The sequence below is a fragment of the Agelaius tricolor genome, unplaced genomic scaffold (assembly GCF_023055355.1).
Source record: "Agelaius tricolor isolate 1412-34295 unplaced genomic scaffold, bAgeTri1.0.p SCAF_9, whole genome shotgun sequence".
In the NCBI taxonomy this organism is placed as follows: Eukaryota; Metazoa; Chordata; class Aves; order Passeriformes; family Icteridae; genus Agelaius; species Agelaius tricolor.
The window spans coordinates 6,258,291-6,281,258 of record NW_027269269.1 but is presented as its reverse complement, the minus strand read 5'-3'; the positions used below and the strand labels follow the sequence as shown (position 1 = coordinate 6,281,258).

Below are 22,968 nucleotides of genomic sequence, written 5' to 3'. Positions count from 1 at the left end.
ATTATTTAAATAAGATGAAACTTGCAAAGAAAGGACATGAAGGTGATGGGTGTTACTCTGGTAGAACCTCATTTGCCATCCCATTGTCTCACTAACCTTTGTGGTTAAAGATTAATCTCTCTCCCCACTACAAAAGGCATTCAGGATACCAATTCATTTCATGTATTAATTAATACAGGTTATATAAGGTAAGGCTGACATACAGATTGATTCTCTTGCTCCTCCTTATTACTGAGTCATCCATTTATGTTTGGGATTCTTGACTGTCAACTGTTGCTGCTTAGGAAACAGCTGTAGTAGTAATTAAAGGGAAAATATGCTAAGCCCTGCTCTTTTGTCTCATCCAAGGAGAGACAGTCATACCTCTTTCTTTTTGGATCATCTTTAACTGGTCCTGTGACCAGAAGATGCCTTCTTCCAGTGATTCATGAAGAAGCTACATAGTTACTAGGTAGAGAAGATACTACTCAATTTTTTCATTACCAGAAAATGTGTAATTTTTAAAATTCACACTGTAGGGGGAGGTTCTGTGGCATAATTCAGAAATCATGGGTAAGTGTCATAGATAAAAATCATTTTAGCCATTTCAGTCATTGTTTTTTCACTGATATTTTTGGAATTTATTGTGTTGTTAATGGGCAAGTCATTTATCCTTCATTAACGAAAGAATGCCAGGGGAAAATTTGAAGTGCCTCATGATAAAAGCGAGCTACATGGCCATTTTCACAGTGACTTCCCAATGGTATTTAAAAATTCTCCCACCTCATAAGGTTTCCCTTCCCAAAAGATAATTGCTCAGCAGCAGATACTAGTTGAGTCTGAATCTTTGGCTTACATCTCAGTGATATGAAAGAAGAAGAACTATGCAAGTCTGTATCATGACTATGCTGTGGAAGCCTGATCAGGTACCTGATGATTGTCTGAATTTCTTATTAAAAGTTTGGTTGTTTATGTAAGCCTGACAGGCAAGTGGTCTAAGTTATTTCTTGCCCTCATTTGGAGCGAGAGGGTGAAACCTAAAAGATAAATATTCAAGTGTGTTACCAGTAAAGGATGTGAGAGCAGTAAAAAGACTAGGAGACTTTATTTTCATGACTTTGGATTTTGTGTAAGTGCATATGTCTTAGTGCCCTTTCTTGTGTCATTGAAAGAGGAGCTTTTTAAAGTCACATACTTTAATCCCATCTTATATATCCCTTTGCTGGCACTCAGCAGAACCCTTTATACAAAGTTCTAAATCCATCACTTGTGACTGTCGTTGCTTCTTTTTAAATCCTCTCTGCTTCACTGTGAGCCAAAATACATCATGTCATAACATGAACTTTGTTATCTGACCTGTCCTTTCTGCAGTAATGCTAATTATTTAATTCCTATCTTTGTTTAAATTTCCTTCCTGCAAGCAGACTGCTGAAGATCTTTGTCCATTTGACATGTTCCAATATCAGATGTGACAACTTTGTTTCTTGGTTTTCTGGCTTGGCCGCTGAATTCTCCTACAGCTCTTTTTCCTAGCTTTTTGAAAAAGCTATGGCTGAATCTTTCCTTTCTGCTTTTGGTTAACATTTTCATCAACTTAACTTTTCTGTTCCTTCACTTACATCAAGTTTCAAATATATCTTAATTCATATTTCCTCTTCTTAATTCCTTTTCTTCCCTACTGCAGCTGATACCTGGTGTAGTTTCCTGGTGTGTGTGTGTTGTGTGTGTGGCAGTTGTTTTTTTTTTCCCTTTAAATCAAGTTTTGAAACATGCTAAATCTATTAAAGTTATCAAGATTAGCAGACCACTAGAGACAAATGCATTTTCTTTCTAATTAATCAAATGTAGCAGTCCGATACTTGGTTATTTACATATAATCATAAAGTCCCCTCAAGCTGAATGTGTGTTAATAAGTCTCTACATTGGCTTTGAAATGGTGACTTATAATAACAAAACAATTTACAGAAGGCTATAAATGCAGATGTTATTTGATCTGGGTTTTTTATCAATAGGTGGGTTCAGTTTTTGATTTAGATAATGAGTGGATGTAGAAAAAGCAGTGTTTTCATTAAGCTTGTAATTTTATAGGTCATCTTCAATTGAGAATCCCTTTCTTAAGGTTTCTGCAGTATAATCTTGAAGATTAGAGATCTCTGGGAAAAAAAGTTAACTTCTTGAAATCAAAACATCTCTAAAATAGCTTTTTTTTTTTTTCTAAGGGAACACGGCACATAAGCTTATTACGAACTTTCCTTGCAAAGCTGTTTCTGATGAAGAACAAAACTATTCAGAAGTATCCACAGGCCATTGCTTTTAAATCCATTTGTGAATGTAATTTAAATGAGCACAGTTTCCTGTATGATCAGAAAAATGTTTTGATGCATTCATGAGATGCTTGGATTAGAAGAGTTGTGTGTTGCAGCGCCTTAAGGCTTGTGGCAACTTGCAAAGCATCTACACTATAATTAGGTTTCCTTCATGAGTCTCACATTTTATTATCCTCTCCTTGCTCTGCAAATATGGAAGAACTGAAAATCAGATGGATAGAAGTAAATAAAACTCTGAGGTATAATTGTAATGTAATTAATGCTTACTGAAGACTTGGAAGCTAAGTAAGTTTTAGTGGTTGAGCACAAGGGAAGGACAGTAACACTGATCAAGATGATGTGAAAAGAATTCTGCATTAATGGCTGTTTAATGAAAGCCATTTGAAATGTGTATAACGTTATAAACAGCAATAAAGGAAAAGTGAATAAACTATTCAGAACATGTTTTGGCACTCCATTTTTCAAGTTTTCAACTGAAAATGCAGTGTTGTTAGGAGGAAAATAGTGGCAGAGGGGGATTCATCTCACTTCTTAATAACCTCTCTTTCCCTGTACTAACTCAAGCTCAGAAAAATGCCTGTTGGCGATGAAGGAGAGATGAATAGGAGCCTTATTTCTTACCTCTCTTTCCCACCAGTAAGATAGTCTGTGAATTTTGAATGATCGGTGTGAGAAGAAGGCTAGAATATTTTTTAAAATATAATTTTATTTGGGCAGTATTAGTAGAAATCAAGCTAAGACTGTCTTCAGGGGTCTGATACTGCAAGATGCAGTAGTTCTGTACCTCCCTGGAAGACCTTAAAAACTATATTTATAGAGAGAAGACTCAGTTAGACTGCAGCTGACGGGGGATCTTTCAGAAGGTACTGCACTGTACCACAAGTCTGTACTTTAAATATAATATATCCTTTGTATTTTTGAGATTCCTTGCACAATCTTCCTGGGATACTGATGTTGCTCTATGGAATCTGGAGATATTTTGTGGCCCTTGTGCCACTGAAATGATTTTGATTTGTACCACTTGATGTTTAGGGCTGTATGTTCTCAAAGTTTTGCTTATGCTGTTCTTAGTTCAGTAGAAAATAGAGAATTATTTTAGAAATTGAAACAGAGTACCTCTCTTCTGTTTGTCTCCTGCGCCCTAAATGCATTTGTAGTGGCATAGTGCATAATTTTAATGAGGAGCAAACACTGCAATGTTTCACCCTTTGTGTGTTTGCTCTCCCAAATACTATTACTCTATTAACTGTTTCCAAGGCTAAAAGAGAAAATTCTCTACCAGACTTAGGTAGGGACTATAATAAAATAAATAGCTTTCATTTTCACAAAAAGTATATTGAATTCTGATTAAAATTCATTTTTGAAAATGGGAGGTTGCAGACTGGTAAGGGACCCAAATCCCTTGGGTTTGAACTCAGGCAGTTTCATCTGCAGGTGTTTTTGATGAAGCCTGCTGCTGTTCCAGGCTGCAGAGCGAGCCCCCTGCACATGTATTGCACAGAGGGACACACACACACAAGACACACTCTGGATGTCCACAAAGACAAGAGAGGCTGCACTCATATAAACATGCACAGCACAGGCAGCACAAGCTTATTTCTTCTTGTTGACTGATAAGGGGTGATGTTCACCAGCAGGACTAAGAAGATCTCATCACTCCTTTGATTGAGAAGCACACTCACCAACACATTAAATAGTAGAGTGGATCCTAAATATGTCTTATTTCATACCTACATCATAGGGCCCTTGAGTAGTCACTGACCTTGGGTTTTTCCTCATACTGGTCTTTCTGCTCAGTCTTATAGTACCTTTCAAATACTCCATTTTAAATTTGCTCTTTCCCATGAGGCTGATAAATATAGATAACCTGTTTTCTCTTTTTCTTACCAGTTACAAAGTTTTGTGTGAATCTTCCCAAGATTGTGTTTGTGCGGTTCCTTAAGTGTTCATCTGTCAGTGACTTAGGAGTTCACATCTTTTGCTACTGTCTGCCTTACTGCTCATTAGGGTTAGAGTATTTCATATTCACTTTAGTACTTTTTCTCCTTCTTGTCTTTGTCTCAGTTGTTACAGGCTATCATTGCAAACTGCACTTCTACATTCAGCGTATCCCTACCATCAATGTGTCCCTAGGACTTATTCCTTCCTTTGTCAGCCCCATTCCAAATGGAGCTCTAGGCTCTGCCTCCCTGCTTTTGCAAGTGATTTCTGTTGATGGCAGAGTAGTTTTGATTGAAACATGCTTGGTTTTTAGTTTTATAAAATAATTCTAAAAGTTGTAGTGTGTTGTAATAAATCATTGAATAACGTATATCATGCTCAAGAAATGGAAAAGACTCCACAGGGATTTTTTTTATTTTACAAAATAGATGTTATATAACACAAACTGTTCAATATGGTTGAAGATAAATGCTCCCATGAAAAACAGTATTTTTAGTTTGAAATCGGTCATTAGATTAATTCTAAAAGAAAGTTGCATCATATTTCCAAGGAAGTAATCTGAAGGAGTAAAAAAAAATTGCCATGCAGGATTATGCTCTTTACTAAATAAAGCACCTGAATAGTCCTGCACTTTGAGGTGGAATTTGTCAGATTACCATGTGTACAGTTGGTTTAATGTGGTGCTGGGTAAGAATGATAAAATTCTCTCACATAAAGAGTATGCCAGTGTAGGAGCAAAATATAAAGGGAAGGAGGTTACTGCTGAGAGGAGTGCTCAGCTGAACAGCAAGGAAGAGTATAGATGGAGAGATGTGTAAAATAAATCAAGGAGTATTACTTTGTTAGAAAGCCTGTCTGAGCTCTTCCATAGCTTTTGTGTGCAGGCAGTGCTGCTGTTATGCTCCAGATGCACAGCTATTAAGATAAGGGTGATGGACACTGAGAAATGGGATGACAAGCATCCTGTTTCAGCCTTAGCTGCAGCATCCATCTGGTCTCCCTGTGGTGCCAGTGGAGGCAAGGGCTTGCTCATCTTTCACTTCAACAGCTGAATGGGCTACACTTAGAGCTTGAAGTGTTCTTGGATGTTTTTTAAGAGTCTTGCAGCAAAATCAGTGTTCTTGACCTCATCTTATTGGTGTGAAAAATAAGAAAATGAGATCACAGGTGACAGAATATTCTGAGTTGAAAGGGACCCACAAGGACTATTGAATCCAACTCTGAAGTGAATGGCCCATATGGCAATTGAGCCCACAACCTTGATAGTCCTAGCACCAGGCTCCAACCAGCTGGTTTGTGTACACAACTAGTCAGATGAATGCCAGGAGGACACAGCTGTGGGTAGAGGGTGAAGTAGTTCAGGCATAACCTTAAAGTGGGCCTTTACCAGCCCTAGTGCTGTAGGGGAGCTTCCATGCCAGGCTGCTTGTCCTGCTGAAGGATGTACTAGAACAACAGCCCAAAATGCTGACCTCTGTGTGTAAGGCTCTGTGAGGTACCCTTGCAGCTTCTGGCAGGAGCTGCACCCTTTGCTTGCTGAGGATCCCAGTGCTGCTGGGTGCCTGCATGAGCAGGCACAGATATGTGAGGGGCTTCTCTGCCTTCTCTCAGAAGCCCTGGGCTCTGTGGTTTTTGGAACCCAACCCTAGGCAGAACCCTAACCCCAGGCCGAGCAGTAAAAGCAGCCTTGGGCTAAGGCTGGCTCAAAGGAGAAAGGTGTGGAGGCAGCCATGCTGTGGCAGTTCTGTGTTCCCCTTGGCATGCCTTTTGCAGCTGCAGTGTTCCTGGAGGCCTGGGCTTTGTGGTTTTCCTGGTGTTTGAGCTGGGTATTTCCTTATGGGTGGCTGCATTAAGCCAGCTCAGGAACCTGTGACCTCTATTGATACTGAATTTTCCACTGGCATCATCCCTTCAAAGGCTAAAGCAGCCACAAAATGAGATGAAGGGCACCATTGCAAATTTTCCTCTATTTTTCTCTGGAATATACTAGCATGGTTTGCAGTGTGACTTCCATTGATTTTTTGTTAAAATTTTAGTTCACAGCTTTAAACATTACTTTTAATCATTAACTAACTAGTTAGTTATCTACCTTCATTCATCATGTAATTCTGTTGTAGCTGTATTTTGAATTAGTGCTACCTTTATCTTGCACTTATGTGTTTGTGTATGTGTAGGTTCAGTCCCACCAGTCTCACAGTAAACAATTTCTTTGTAATCTTCAATCTAAACTAATCTAAATCTCTTTCAATTTAAAGCCTTTACCCCTTGTCCTGCCCAGTACATGCCATTGTAAAAAGTTCTTTTCCAGCTGACTGACTGGAAGGCCACATTTAGGTCTTCCCAGAGTCTTCTCCAGGCTGAATACTCTGAACTCTCTCAGCCTGTCTTCATATGAAATGTCTTCCAGCTCTCAGATCACCTTCATTGACCTCCTCTGTACCAGCTCCAACAGATTCATGTCCTCCCTGTGCTGGTGCCCCAGAGCTGGTGCAGCCCTGCAGGTGGGCTCTGAGCAGAGCAGAGGGGCAGAATCCCCTCCCTGGCCCTGCTGCCCACCATTGGATGCAGCCCAGGACACGTTTGGCTCTCTGGGCTGTGGGAGCACACTGACAGCTCATGGCCAGCCTCTCATCCATGTACATGTTTAAACTAACTCACTTAAAAGCTTTAGAAAAAATTCCCTATCGTTAAAACCTACTCACTGTGTTCAGGTCTAAGTGGGAAAGGAATCATTTTAATTTTTGTCCATTGGTTTCTTGTGTTGGTTTTGTTCCAAGAATGTCCTTTTAAGGGTCAGTTTCTTCTAGCTTCTGTTTTCTTCTTTTTAATGAGAATGCTTTTTTTCACTGCCTCTAAGAGTTTTTCCAGTGCTTGTTTAATGATTAAGATTGTCCATATACTGTTTTTCACATGCATTTGATGCCTACTCTATGTTGCCTTAAATTGGTGATTACTAGGTGTTTCAGTTTTCCTGCCTTTAAATAAACATCAGCTTTACAGATGAGGCTTACATCATTATGTTTATATAGCTTGTTGCTTAAAGAGATTATTTAATAGGTTTCTAAAACCAAACTTTGAGATTAAAAAAGAACTCACAACAAAACAAACACAAAACAATGACAACGGTTTTGCTTTTTTTCCTGAAGGTATTAAGATTTATTTAATAGCTACCAAAACTAGTTATTTCCAGATTTTTTTTAAAAATAGTATTCAAAGAAATACTAACAAGTTTATGCAGTTCAATGTTTGAGTTAGGAATGTTAGTTTGTTTTGGAATGTTTGTTAGGAATGTTAGTTGGAGAAGTGCTTGCATGTAGATGGTTTTCTAGTTTCTGTAAGGCGAAATATTAAGCTACATAGCAATATAGATGTAGCAATGAGCCACGAGCATGGAAACAATTCAAGCTTGGTGTGAAATCTTGGGGAAGAAAACTGTGGGAAACACGTTTATTAAATCAGTTTTCAAGCACATTTGTGCTTCAAAATTTTGCTGGAAACCAGCTCTTGACTATTGCAATGCCACTGTATGAGAACTGCTCTGAACTTTTGAACAGCTCTGTGTTTTCTGCAGCACAACTGACTGAATTTAGCTGTGTCCCACTAAAATAACAAAAGATAGTTGGATACCAAGACAAGGTTCCACTATTGACCAACATGTATTTACAAATGACAGCCAGATTTTTCCAGGCAATGGAGTGATTTGTTCCAGAACTTGGTCACCTGTGAAGATCTGTTGTGTGGTAGACCATTACCTCAGCTGTTAAGTAGAATGGGTTGGTAGCTCCAAATTATGGCATCAGTATGTAAAGGAATAGTTACTAAAAATCTGGTGTTAAAATGATGGATCAAAACCTGAGGGAGTTCTTGAGTATTTAAATAAAAAGACTTCAGAGGACTCAGATGAGCATGAAATTTTTCCAGGAAATAGATTTGCCACAGGCTTTTTAATGCTCTCAGAGCTAAATATGCTGTAATATGCATTAGTTTTGTTGAGTGAAACTTTTATTTGTCTTCAGGTAAGGAAATATAAGAGGTCAGTGAAATTTTAGGGTGGAAAAACAGCAGCTTGTCACCAGCTAAAAGAATTTATTGAATGTAAATCTGACCTATGCATAAGTTCTTTAAAAGAAAGAAAGGCGACTTTTATTGTACAAATTTTCTACGTCTCAAAAAAGCTAAAAGAAAAATTACTGCATGAAACAAAGCTGTTCATAATAGAAATAACAGAAATAAACACTGTATTTTTTTATATTGCAGTAAACCCTCTGTACAATGTAAAATGAAATCCTAAGTGTAGAAAGAGGAGAGTCCAAGGAGGAGGGGATTTCCTCTGGGAGGAAAGAACTTTGAAAATTGTTGGACTTAATTTTTTTATAACTAAAAACTTGGGATTTAAGCTCTCTATTAATGTGTCTTTGACATATTCCTGACCTCACCAGCTAGAGAGAGCTGCCGTGCTACAGTTAATTATTTTTTTGTCTCAGGTTGAGAACATGGAATGTAAATGTTAGAATATTTATTTAAGTGTGTTGGAGTTTTAAGAATGAGATGAGTTTTTGTTTTAAAACCCAACAGTAGAAGGAAGGAGAGATTAAATGTGAAAAGAAGCCAGTGTCAGACTTCTTAGCTTCATGGTTAAGAGCAGTGAGCATTTCTTCCACATATTAGACACAGCTTTATCCATGGTTTGGGCTCCTTTTATGCAGAGCTGTTTCTGTTGTCAGTTCTAGTGCAAAAAAAGTGTTAGAAGGTTTGCGACTCTCTTTAAAGCCAAGTGATTTAGCCATATTACATGTTGATGACTAAAAATTTTCATCCCTTTGATTACTGAGGTTATAACCATCCTTTTAAAGTAGCTTTGAAAGAGGGAAGAAAAAAAGATAATCTGCAGTAAATTTAAAAAGCTGACCAAGAAGATCTCTGAGCTGTATAATACTATTAATGAAAAACTAAATGAAAAGAATACAATACTAGCCAGTGAGGGTTTGTAGAAATTAGATGTATAGTGAGTTACATGTTTTTGTCAGAGCAGAACCTTGTTTGTAAATACATTTGTAGAATACACTGAAATTTCTACATGGCTTTTCACGTGAATGTTCTGATTAGTAAATTAATATGTCACAAATTAAATGGACCAAAACCTCTGGCAATGGCCATAAGGAAAACAAGAGATTCAGCATGGATTTATGGGGAATTTTTCTGTGTGAGAACAGTCAGGCTGTGGCATGGGCTGATCAGAGATGATGTGCAGTCTCCAGCCTTGGGATTTTGGCATGGCTGGATGAAGCCCTGTGCAGCATGACCTTACCTCAGAGCTGACTCTTCTGTGAGCAGGAAGTTGAACCAGAGAGACCTGCTGATGTTCTTTCCAGTTGGAATGATCCTGTGACCCTGTGAGTGGCCAGTGTTGTTCAGAGTGTGTTGGTGTCAAGCAGCAGAAGCAGCCTGATTAGGACATTGGCTTCTGAAATGCACTCCTAGCTCCAGCTCGGGGCCAGCATGTATGCATCCTCTGCAAAATCTGCTTTTGTTTTTCACTGGCAGGGATCCAAACCCTTTCTCCCCCCTGCTTGGGAAAAAGAAAAACAACAGGTCTTGACAGCATCTCCTGGTGATTGCTTCTCTGTCTTGTTTTTCTCTTGTGCTCCTTATTTCAGTCTCTGGACCTATTAACTTTAGAATTTTTTTGTGTTTTCACTGTCCTTTAGAGACAACAGTTTATAATGCTGCCTGTGTTCTCCTCTCCTGTGTCCTTATGTCAGTCTTCTGCTTTCATAGCTGTCTTCTCAGGGCTCTGTTGTAAATCCCTTGAGCAGGAACTTTGCTGCTATATTTGTTCAAGTCTGTAGCTGTAGTTAAAACACTGACATTTCATACACCATAGAATTTTTCCATCAGAATTTTTCTATCCAAAATTTTCTAAACTGTCCAAGTCAAAAGCTGCTTTGTAACATACGGTGTATTACTTTCTACCTATGTCCTCTCTGTTTTTTAGGGGTTAAGTTTGAATATTACCACAGTTTTAGCAGAAAAATGCGAGAACCCCAATGGTTACCCCAAAGAGTGGAGAATGTGCAGCTAAACCATGTGGGATGGAGGAAGTGGAAAACTTAAGTGAATAATTAGAAAAGCATAAGTAAAAAGGATCAGAAACTTATATAAATTTGACTTGGATGAGAGGGAATCGTAATATGGATGATCATGTTATGACCATGATGCATAGGACTACTTCGTTGGAGGAACTGCATGTAGACCAGACATTACTTGGTCCTGGTGGCTTTTGTTGTCCCATATGATGCACTTGTGACCTTAAATGTAATTTTTTTTCTCTCTCTCTTATTTTTTTTTTCTTTTTTTAATTATATTTTTTTTATACTTTAACACACCTAAATAATAAGACAGCTATGTTGTATGTGTCTGCAGTAGTGTGTTTTTTGGTTTTTTTTTTTAGTTTCACAGCATGCATTAAAGGCCCTGGTATGTAACCCTGAGTGTATTGAGCTGTTTGAGTCAGACAGCTTTGCACAAAGCATTGGGGAATTGTTTCATTTTGATTTGGAGAGAAGAGGTTGACTTAGACAGAAAGGGACTTTGAAAATAAGCTAACACTTGTATAGTGTGGGCAATTGGGAGACTAGAAAATGGCACATACCTGGCAAATGTCTCAAAAGGCCCTGAATTTATCCACCAGCTTTGAAAATCTTGGTGGCTGTGTTCTCTTTTTCCCATGCCTGCAGTCAAACTCTGCTTTTCTGAACAACTTTGTGTGATACCTACCAATATGTTTTGGCAGCATCATTGTGGTGAAATGGCATCAGGACTACTGAAACTGTAGCTTTCTCCTTACTCCCATGAGTGAGCTGATTTGTAACTGCAATTCAGCCTTCTCTGTGCTGAAGTGCTGACCCTGGACTGATGTTTATGTCTCCTTTTATGTGGGCTTGAGTCTAAATGTGCTGATGCCAGGGTGGCCTGTATTGCTCAGAGAAACTGAGTTGTATTTCAGAAACATTTTTATGCTAGCATAAAAGAGTTTCAATACCAATGTCATCAGGATCACTAAGATAAGAAGAGGGAACCATGTGCTTTTCTAGAGGATGTGCTCTCAGTTGAATTTCTGTCTTTTCCTCATGAAATAAAGAATTTAAGGGATGTTCAATTACAAGGACCTGACAGTATAAATATAGAGATAATACTTTAGTTGGTGTAAAACAAGCAGCAATAAATGTCATTTGATTTAAATATCTTGGGCTCTTCTGTATGCTGACAGATCTAGCAGGTGGCTTTGGATGAGTTTTATCTGCATTTAGGTCATTTTCCTGTAGAAGAATCTTTTTGGTTAAGAGAGCTTTGTTACAGTTTCTGAATCAATGCAATTACTAAGCAAATGCTGTTGTAAAGTGTTTGTTGGTAATGGACATATGAAAGGCAGAAGATATTTTAGCTTTCACTTCCCAGTTACTTAAGCAGTTTTGAAGTTAGGAAAATTTTCATTTTAGTTTAAGTGGATTTTATTTCATTTTAAGTCACTGAGAAATAAGCAAAATTGGATCTCTTAGTATCATTTTAACTACCTTATTTTACAGACAAATACTAGCTCTGTTAAATTACTCAGCTGCATTATTCCTTTAAGAGTAGTAAGTCTTGATAAAATATGAGCTTTGACCATTCTTGTAGTTTTATGATTTCCTTTAAGAGCAAGAAGAATAGTGTTTCATTCAGATCTTTCATTTATTGTTTTCAATAACATGTAGGGTGAATACCACCAGTCTAACATGTGCGTTAAAAATACCTAGATGGCTCAACATTAATCTTAAAATATTAAAGAAAAATAAAAACAGTGCAGGAGTTTGCTTTAAAACTGTATGTCTTGTTCATTTCAGGAGAAGAGGCTAAAAGAAAAAGCAGCAAGGAGAGAAGCCAGGAATAAGAATGCACAGGTAAGGGGTTTTGTTGTTTTGATCAAGCTACTGGTTGAGGTTTGAAATGCTTTTTAAATTATTTCATTCCTTTCTTTAATAAACAGTGTTGTGATTAACTGCTCTTTAAGGGCATTTTCTCTTTGCTTGTCTTTTCTCACTCCCTTCCTCTGATGTGGTTGTAATAACTTGGTATAGAAGGATTCCGATAAAGCATGAATATATGTTTGTGTGTGTATAAATACATAAAATGTGTGGAAGCCTTTAGGAATTTCATCCTCTTCATTATCTATATCAGGTGAGTAGCAATTTCAGCTGAAGTACTGATGCCATTTTTTTCTCTGACTTGGGTCATGTTTATGATTTGTAGGCAGTGCAATTATTTTTTTTTGTGCGCCAAATCTTGCTCCGACCTTTTTGCTGCCGAACTTCTTTTTAAACAGCGTGTATTTACATGGAAGTTCATTCCTTCCCCTCATTACCCCAGACAAAACCTGTGTTATCCTTTTCTTCATGTATATGTTACTAATTTCCTAGAGGCTGTTCTAGTTTCTCATGTTGCTTGGATTGCAATAAACTGAGGTTTCATTCAGCTGCAGTGATTTCTGGAATATGGACATGGGGATGTGTGACACTGCATCTACTTTTGCTACACATGAATAGTTACAGTTTCTTCTTGACAGTTGGCAAATATCTTACTCCCTTGAGAAAATCGATAATGTTCTTTGTCTGATTTTTGCAAGCTGGCTGTGCTCTGGGAGGCTTTGGTGTAGGAAGATGCTCCATTGTGTAACTCTGAAGTGGAAAGTAATTACAGTTTCAGATGAAAAGCCTAGTTACGCTCAGTTTTAAGTATGATTCTGCCTTCAAAGATGGCAAGCTATGAGAGCTGTTGGCATCATGACTCCCCAATCAAGCAATAGAAATTTTCTGCCTGTAATTGAATGTATAAAGATGCATACTTTTTAATGCATTTAGCAAGCATTTTAGGAAAATTATGGAATGAATAATTAACAAACATCTTAATAAAGGGAGAAAGCATTGATCAAATCAGGCTGTATCACATTCATGAATACTGCTTGTTAATTTTGCCTCTTTTTAGGGAATAAAGTATTATTCAGCAGCTGTGGAAAGAAATCCATTTCTTTCAAAATTATCTGCTTGCTGATGTACATCTCCTATCCTGTTCTTGGCCAAGCGAATGAATCTGTCAATGCTATTGGAAAGTGAATGAAATTGATCTCTGTTGAGGAATGATTTTGGGGGGGGGGGTGTTGTTTTGTGCCCGTGGGCATGGTTTGGGTTAAATGTGGAGCCTTAGCCCCAAGCCCACAATTTTATTCACTCTTGCCTCTCTTCTGTGCAGCACTTGCATTTGGAAAGCTGATTTACTAGTGCTGGTCTGGTGTGAGATTGGCACATGCTCTCCTTGAGGGTACCAGCTGTGTAAAGCTGCTATTGCTTTGACTTCTTTTTATTCTGGAACCACTTAGCTCACTCTCTGCAATAAGGTGCAAGCCTCAGGAGCTGACATGTCTCCTTGATGAAAACTGTTGGGATTTTTCTGTTGTTTAGAGGCTATTCTTGCCAGAACTCTGTGCAGCCAAGTCCTGTCATTTTCAGTGTGGCTCATTTCAGGAAAAATGCTTCCACTGGGAAAGGCTGCCAGCTTGGACCTGGGCTGTTCATGCCTGGAAATGGAAGGGAGCAGCAGACAGTAGATAAAGGTGCCAGTTTCTGTCTGCTGGGTGTCTGAGGAATTAATTAAGAACACTGCCTGCTTCTCGGGATCTTATACATGAGGCCATAGTAGTTAAAGTTCTCCATAGTCTGTGTGGGATATGACTCAAGCAGCTTGTACAAGATACCCAGGGGAATAAAGAAGGAGGAAACAGTAAAACGCAGAAACTCCAGTTTAGAAAATATGTGCTCCCTAAGTCAGGAGTTCAGAAAGTGTTAACATTTTCACTAGTGCTTTCATAATATGGCTTGTGACCCACATACTCTGCAATACACTACTCCTTTGGCAATTAGTAATGTTTTCTTGAAAGGGAAAGCAATAAGGAGAGCCAAAAAAAGTAGAAAAGGTATTTTTAGCCATGTTAATGCAGTTTAGCAGCTGGAGAAAAGGACTAGATCAACAATTATGAGTAGCCAGTCACTTCAGAGCAGCTGTGGCCATAATTTGTTTTCCACATCTATCTGCTTTATCCTCTTGTTAGTTTTATTAATTGTCTCCCTCGGGTTAAAAACTCCTTGGGTTACAAAGTATTATCTTGCTGTCTTTCACTAATACACAGCCCACCAGGTCTGACATGACCAAAACAGAAATTTACTTTACCATTCTTAGTATTAAATAATAATTCTTTGTGAATTTAGGTGAAAAAAAGAGAAGAAAAATTATAGGAGAGAAGGGTATCCTCTCTTTTCCTCTGGTGCTGCAGGAGCAATTGCAGGGAAGATTTTGCTCAGCCTTTGTCATGCTGGGACAGGCCAGGCTTGCTGCAACTGGAATTGACTAACCAGATTTTGGCACGCTCTGCTGAGTGTGCCTGAGCAGGAGATTAGATGAGTAGGTAGCTGCAGTGTTATTGACTCCACCTTGGATAAATCTCCATGCAATAAATCAACTAAGTAAGAAGTGAAGACTCTTAAAGGATGCTTTGGAAAAGTATTTCTAGGTATTTATGACCATTAATTAAATTTTCATGCAAAAGACTGTGAAAACAGATAAAAGAAGTCTTCTCATATATTCTTATTGAAGAAAAACCGGAAATTTAGGGTTTTGGTTTTTTTTTTTTTTTAATCTTAAGATGTTTAATTGTCTTCCATTTGATGAGAATTTGATGTGATACATCAAATTGTACTAATGAAATGTTTTAAGATGAAAAGAAGCACATACTTTGTCCTCACTCAGTACTGATTAAATTATAGTTCTCAAACCCTCCAACAAATTTCAATACTGTTTATTTGAAGAGAGTGTGGAGAAAATTAGGCAAGAGGTAGTCTTTTGAGCAAGAAGTAAAGCACTGAGCAGCAGCAGCAGCAGGGAGCAACTGCTGGCTTAGGAAGGGAGCTGGCTGTTACTTGGTGAAGCCAGCCCCTGGCCCAAGCAGGACATCCCTTTGCTCATGACTTTGCACTTTTTCTTCTAGAATCTACACATATTGATTTCATAATCTGTTTAAAGTACTTTCAGGTTTCAACCAGTATTTGAAGGTCCTGCCCTGCTAGCAACTGTTAGCTGCAATGAAACTGAACAGGACTGTATTTCTCCTTTAGTGATTTTAGTCTTTTGCTATCCCGATGCCTTAGAGCCTGATGTGTTGAACATTATGTGAAGTGAGGAAGATTTTGATTTCTTAAAAAAAAAAAAAGTTTTTATAGGAAAGGAATTTTCTGGGAGCAGCTAAACAGGTCTGTGCTTCAGGGGTGGAGAGCAGAGCAGGAGTCAGGAGAAGGTGCTGTTCCCTGCCCAGCACTGATGTGCTAGGTGATCCTCAGCTATCAGCTCCCAGCATCGTGCAGGAAGTGATACCTGGTCCCTAAAAGAAGGCATTGATTGCTGTCTGCTAGAAATAATTTGGATGCCATCTGTAAGCAGTGTCAGGAGGTAAAACTTGCTCAGTCATGGCAGTTCGGTGCATTGATTCAGGTTTTGGCAGTCCTGTAGCAGTTACACCGTGCTGGTGTCCAAAGCAAAACAAAACCTGAAAAGGCTCTGACTAGCAGAGCAAAAGCTGTTTATCCAAGGTCCATAAGAAAAATGGATTAGCCTGCTGAAAACTTAGAGAAATACAGCTTGAACACATTTTCCTTACTGAGATGTTTTTTCCTATTTTCACTGGACAAAATTGAGGATGGGGATTCTTGCCCAGCTGGAAAACTGACTTGTGGAAGAAATCCAAGAGCTCAGTTGTCAAGGGTGCTTTTTCTCGGGAATGAATGGTTGCTGAATAATTATAGAACATTAAAAGATCAACAGCAACAGCAGGATAATAAATATGCTTTAACTTCTCTCCTCCCTTTCTCTCCTGTTCTCTCCCTAATATATTTTGCTGTTCCCACAGGAACTAGTGCTTGCATATGAGATTTTACAAAATATATGCTGTATATATAATTGAAGATTTTTCAGAGTCACAATCTTTCTGCTGTGAGCACATCTACAAAATACATGTGGGTGAGCAAGGGGCATATTCTCAAAAGATATGGCAGATTCAGGCATTGATACCTGCCTATATCACATCTCTGCAAGCTATGATGCTGCACCCCTGAAGCACAGGCCTGTTTAGCTGCTCCCAGAATGCTCCATATAGCATTCTCTTTACTGTGCCTTGTTCCATACTCTGTTGAGATTTTAACTAGAAAAATGCTTAAACCCACCATTTTGTTATAATCTCCAGCACCTCCCATGGAATTTCAGATACACTTGCCAAATGTAGCTCAAGAAATCTTCGCACCATGGGGGAAAATTTAAACAGGAAGGGGGAAGTCAAATCCCTTGAGTAGGTGTGGCTGGTAATCCACTCATAGCAATATGTACTTCAGAATATTGTGAAAATTCTTCATCCATTGTGGATAATTCCTGTAGTTACTGGGTTTATTGCACCTCTGCTTCTGCCTTAAATTTACCTTTTCTTGAGATGTAGCCTATAGCTCGTGCCTAGGCTGGAGACACTGGATTCAGTATGAATGTGAACAGTAATTTCAGTGTGGAAAGGAGGTTTACAGGAGTGAAGGAGGAATTTGGTCTGTCTCTCCTGTGAATCCAGGTTCCCAAATCCCCTTGATCACTGGGGCCACTGAGTATTCTTGTGAAAGTCTCACAGGATAACTGCTGGTTAATAGTGAAGATGCATTGTTCTGTCTCTTCTCATGACCCTCTCATAGATGGTGTTGAGGAGGCATTGCTTTAGCTCCCTGTGATTTCTGGAGCTGGAGCAGGGTTTCAGATCATGGTCTGGAGGATGTTGAGGTTGTGGAATTTGTTGTTCTTAAGGAGGAGAGAGTTGTGTTGTCCTGGTGTAGCCTCAGGACAGGCTATGTCTTGTCACTGCTGTTTGATAATCACTGTGAAGGACTTGACATTATTCTTCATCAGTAATTATTTTTGATTCTGAAAAACACAAAGAATGGCAAAAAAATGAGGTCATGTTAATCTACAAAAACTTGCAGTATGTTTAATGTGAGGAGCTTACAACTGAAATTACTGTGTCAATTTGATCCCTTTTAATAAGTCAAACTTCTTTCTTAAAACAATCTCATTAACCTTAGTTTAGAAGTAGTTCTGGTCTGTTAACTCTTGTGTTTTGGATGCATATTCAAAAGCTGTAAGTAACTTTATTTTTTCAGTGCAAGGTTTGAGTGTTTTGTATTTCCTTGAGAAGCTCTGAATAAACAGAGTAATTTGGGATATCAACATCTTAACATACTAATTTAGGAATTTCATTTCAAAGTCAAGTCATGGAAATGGAAAATGAATTCCTGATTCTGAACTACTTGTATGCTGAAACCTTTTGTAAAATCAAGGTATTCTGCAATATTTTATGTTTGAAAATGGGTATTATGTGCCTGTATGGAAATGTTACCTGTGTTTTGCTTTTTGAAAATAACATTGATTCCAGTTAATATAACAATTGAATTGCTTTAAGTAAAGCTATAATAAGTCCTGTCTTTTCTGCAATTAAGAATTTATATGATTAAACCAATATTTCAGTGTTGTGACCCTGAACAAGTTACAAGTTAGAATTCTGATGGATTGATTTGCCAATTACCCATGCTTCTGTAAACCTTTTCATTGCATCCAACAGCACACTGAGGATTTCAAACATATTTATCAGATTGACCATTTAAACTAATTGACCATGGCTATAGCAATTGAATTTTGTGAGTATAATGTTCACAACTGTTATTTTTAGTCATATGTGGTATGTGATGAGAGTTTGCTGCTCTACATGCCAAAAGCTGATGTTTTATCAGTCACTGAGGTGATTTCTTCAGAGACCTGGCACAGAAGCATAGTAGTGGGACTATTGACCTTGCAAATACTCTTATTCCCTGAAGGTCTGCTGGGATGAGGTTGATGCACAGTAGATCAACACAAGTGCATCTTTCATTACCATTTCTGTTATAACTATACCTTATTTCTTGTTTTGTGTTCACTTGCACATTTATGGTGAAGAGAGGAAGCTTCTTTTTTCTTCAAACTTTTGGGATTTTTTTTAATATTGGTGGCTTGCGGGGGAGCTTTTGATGAAATATGTAATGTGGATTTTTAAGAGCAGAGTAACAGAATTTCTGGCATGTTAGGGAGCACGAAGGTTATTGTCTTACTTGATTGTAAATGATTGTTGAAAATTTCTAGAGCAATACTGATGAAATTTCTCCAGTAGACTCTAGGAATATTACACTGTTAAATTCATTGTTCTTCATGAAAACCTTTTGTTTTTAGAATGTCTGTGTAAGTTTGATTGGAACAGAGGTTTTGGAGACAACTGCCGAGCTTCAGAGCTTTCAATGTGTTAAAGACTACACTATTTTATTGGTTTCAGAATCAACAATAAATTGGCATTTTGAGGGGGAAAAGAAACACTTATGTTTTCTTATTGAAAGTTTAGGCTATAAAAATTGCAAACTGAGTAATTATGCCTTTCGCTCTTCCTCATGACTTACGTGGGTTTGTAATAATTTATTTGTATCATATAGTTACAAATAACTCTTGGTAGCTGTAGAATTGAGGAATGCTTTGGCACCGTTCCGCCAAAGCTCTTGGATGGGGCTCAGCAAAGAAGGGAATGTTTACTTGAGTTGCTGCTTCACATCCATCCCTCTTCAGAGCAAAGGAGGTATATATTACTCTGCTTCATTTTTACTCTTTGTCTGTCTCTGGGGCTATGAGGAGCAGGGTTCCACCATCAGGTGTTTGCCTGCATATGGCAGTGTGGTGTAGCACAGGGAGAGCAATTCAAGAGCTCTGCTAGCCTTGCAAAGCAGCAAAATTTCTTCCTGGCTTCCAAAATTTCTTGTTCACTTTCTTCACGGATTTAATACCCTCCTCAATAGTCTCTCTCTGAGCAGCACATGGAAGATTGTTTTGGCCCTCCCTGACTCTGGCCATGGAATAAAAGGCAGTAGACAGTGCTGGAGCAGCAGATCCACCAGTATGAAAAGAAGAAGAAAAAAAAAACTGTTCTCAAGTGTTATAAACCTTTCTTTGAGCATTTTCTTCTTAGTAAATAGACCACTACATAAAATTAATTATAATTATACTTCATTTGTTTATCTGCTCTATATTACTCCTTAATAGTGTTTAGTAACCAGTATTTGAAATTTCTTTGCCTCTAAAGCACAAAATTTAAAGCTGTTACTCCAAGCTCATTCGCTGTGTTCCATACATGTGTGGAGCAGCAAAATGTTGTATATTAGTGTGGAGTTCTTCTTGCCTTTGGCTCACCACAGTCCTTTAATGCCATATTCAACACAGTACAGAAGTACTGCCTGGAGCTGGACTTCTGGAGATCTTCACCCTCTTTTCCACCTCTGCTCATAATCCTGAAGAAGTGAGAAACTCCAGCCAAGGCAGACATAATGACCTTAGGCTTACAGCAGCCTTCACACAAAGCTTTTATTTGGGAAGTAGGTGTTTTCTCTGGACTGAGGGGTCTTTTCCTGTTCCATTGTGAAAAGCCGGGTGTATTCACATTCCTCAATTCTATCCATAAAAAACATTGTGCAGGTGATTGCATTTCACAAGTAAACTGTATCAGTTAGTTCAAACTTGTTTATTTTGCACCTTGGTTTGTTCTGGTAGTACTCTGAGCTGCTTTGCAGCTTTCCTTATGTGTTTGAAACTTTCTTAGATTGTAGACCTCAGATGCAGGAGTTCTACTTTGTTCCATATCTCAGATGTGAACTTCAGAATGAGTTAATTGGCTGATGAGCGGGGGTAATCTTTCAGATGTGTTTTGATGACATCTTCATGCAGCACACAGTGGTATTTAGTTTTAAATTAAGCAGTTCTGTTTTCTCAGCATCCCCCCTGTTTAGATTCTTGGAATGTGTTACTTGCAGTATTGTACATAGTCTGCTATAGCAGTTGTAATTGCTACTAGTGATGAAAATTGATTTGGGCAATCAGAAAACGATTATCTGCATTCTGACTGATAATGCTGCAGTTACCAACATCTTAAAATTCTTCTGATGGTTGTTTTTTCAGAATGCTCTGGGGTCATGCAGTCACCAGGATTCCAGTTGCTTTATGCTGAATCTTAAGTGAGCATTAAAAGAGAAAGAAAAAGTTCTTGGTTGTTCTCTCAAATATATTTTTTTTCCCAGAGTTTTTAAAGATTTAGTGTTTTGTCAGTCCTCCCATGCCAAATATATTAGATCAGGAGTAGTGCAATATCCCTTGTTTTACCACAGTGTGCAGAGATTTTAATAAGTTTTCTGTTCTTTCACACTATCAGCTGCATTGATAAACCACGCAGTTTGTTAATAAGAAATGCCAAGCTAGTAACTAACACATGGTTCTTTAGTACCTCATGGGAAATCTGGTAAGCCCATACTTCCCCCAAATGAAGCTCATCTTGGATATGGAGTTCATTAGGACCTGGGTCTTTCTGTGTTTATTCCCTCAATGTTCCTTTTCTTTAAGACCTAATGTTTCCTTTTTGTATTGTTTTTATTTTTTTTTTTCTCTCTGGTCTTTAATGAAATTTGTTGTGGACTTACAGGTTTCTTATCTCCTGCTGTTTCCTTACCCTGTTTTCTTTTTCTTTTGAAGGAGCTAACTTCAGGCTGCTATTGCTTCTATTTGGGTACTTTCTGCTGTGGGGAAACCAGGAGCAGTAGCAAAGGGGATTAACAGGAAAAAAGATAATAGCATCATCTAGTAGCAAAGCCTTAGGAAATGTGCTCTGTATTTTTAGAGAAAAGTTTTGAGGGGCTTTTTTGTTAGCTTTATTTCTTCATACTGTAAGGTTTCTTATTTTTCTGATGTTCCTTCAAATGAGTATATAGGGGTAATATTTTGCTGGGCTGTTGCTAGGATTCATGTTTTAAAAGATGCCCTGACCAAATGAAGGTGCAAATGAGACCATATGCCGAAGTCAAGAGTACAGATTTTATTTAACAGTAAACCTGAGGTACAGGGAGGAGTGGAGGGGTGAAGAGAGAGAGAGAGAGATAAGTAGAAATAAAGTCACCACCATATAGGTCCTGCAGCTTCCTGCTGACTCTTTTTCTTCTGGTCTCCTCTGTGGTGGGGGTCCTGAAGTGTTCTTATGGAGTCACCACTTTTGCAGTGTCCAGGTCCCAGGTTTGCACAGAGTGTCGATGTGTTCCTACAGCTGGAGCTGCATGTGTATAAGGAATTGCTTCCTTTCTCACAGTTTGCCATGGTGGGAATTTTGGTAGATTGACAACTGATCCTTCCTCTTACTTTAAGGAAAATACTTACAAATAAGTAGAATTTTCTTATAAGCAGCTTTGCAAAGCAAACTGTTATGACTGATAATAAGGTAAGTTGAGCATATGTCAGTAAGGCAGTCAGCAGCATGTAATAGGATTAGACCTGGTTTATACAAGTATATTACTCTCCTCTCTTCATTCTTTTTGGACAATCTGCCAAGGCTTTGAAATTTTCAGCAAGAAAAATTCTAGGTGGACAGGGGAAGATGATTAATTACAGTCACAGTAAGCTTACATTTACCTGAGTGGCTATTTAAGGTGAAAGCTCATAAAGATCATTAAGTTTCATAATAAATGGCAACCTCAGTCCATTTTCTTTGCTAATTCACGTGCTGTTAAAAATGCCAAAAGTTTTTAGCATTTTTAATTTCCCATCACCTAATATTCTAGCAGGCTACGTATCTACAAAAGTAGTGCTAAGGGTCATTATAACTATTCAAGGTATTTACTAACTTAAGAAATGCATAGAATTTATGAAATTCATCCTTCCTGGGTACCTGTACAACATAACTCTATTAATAAAACCAAAGCTTTCTGTTTATGAATTAATTTAAGTCATGGCCAACCAAACCAGAGTAGGATAATGAGAAAATTAAAACATCTTTGAACACCTTCTCCCCACCCCTCCCAACTTTCTGGGCTTAACTTCAATCCTGAGTTCTCTACCCCAAGCAGGATGAGTGGGCTGTTAATGTGGTTGTGGTCAGTTCATCACGCATTGACTCTGGTGCTCCTTCCTCCTTAGCAGAATGACTCCTCACCCTCGTCCCCTGCTCCAGCATGGGTTTCCTCCCAGGGGAGACAGTCCTCCATGGACTTCTCCAGCATGAGTCCTTCCCCACGCTGCAGTTCCTCACAAAGTGCTCTGATGTGGGTCCCTTCCACGGGGTGTAGTCCTTCAAGAAAAGGATGCTGCAGTGTGAATCCCCCATGGAGCCCCAAGTCCTGCCAGCAAATCTGCTCCAGGGTGGGCTCCTCTCTCCATGGGGCCACAGGTCCTGCTGTCTTGGGTAAGAGAGGGGGGACCTTCAGACAAAGTTTACTAGAGAATCCATCCCACTGAGTCACGAGGTGCAGAGAGGACCCCCTTCCTTTCTGAACTCCTTTGCAGAGAGAGGCCTGGGTGAGGCTGGATCTGATCTTAGCCCCAGACTGTCAGTGCTTTAAGTTACTCTGTCCTACAGGATAAAGATGGAAAATCAGATACATTTATGTAAAATGAATTATTTATTATGACAAATAATTAAATAAAATATTTTAATCAGAATTATTTACTACACAGTTAAAAAGCTAAAAATACTAGTACCATTTAGTATAGTATAGTACTCTATGTC

The 22,968-nt window shown here is 38.5% G+C and overlaps 1 protein-coding gene across 1 annotated transcript in view; it reads left to right on the top strand.

Moving 5' to 3' along the window:
• DDX10 (DEAD-box helicase 10) overlaps positions 1 to 22,968 on the top strand; it is a 156,461-nt gene that overhangs the window by 103,155 nt on the left and 30,338 nt on the right. Inside the window, exon 16 of the mRNA XM_071434134.1 lies at positions 12,131 to 12,187. Coding sequence (XP_071290235.1) covers positions 12,131 to 12,187 — 57 coding nt within the window. The remainder of the gene's footprint in view (positions 1 to 12,130; positions 12,188 to 22,968) is intronic.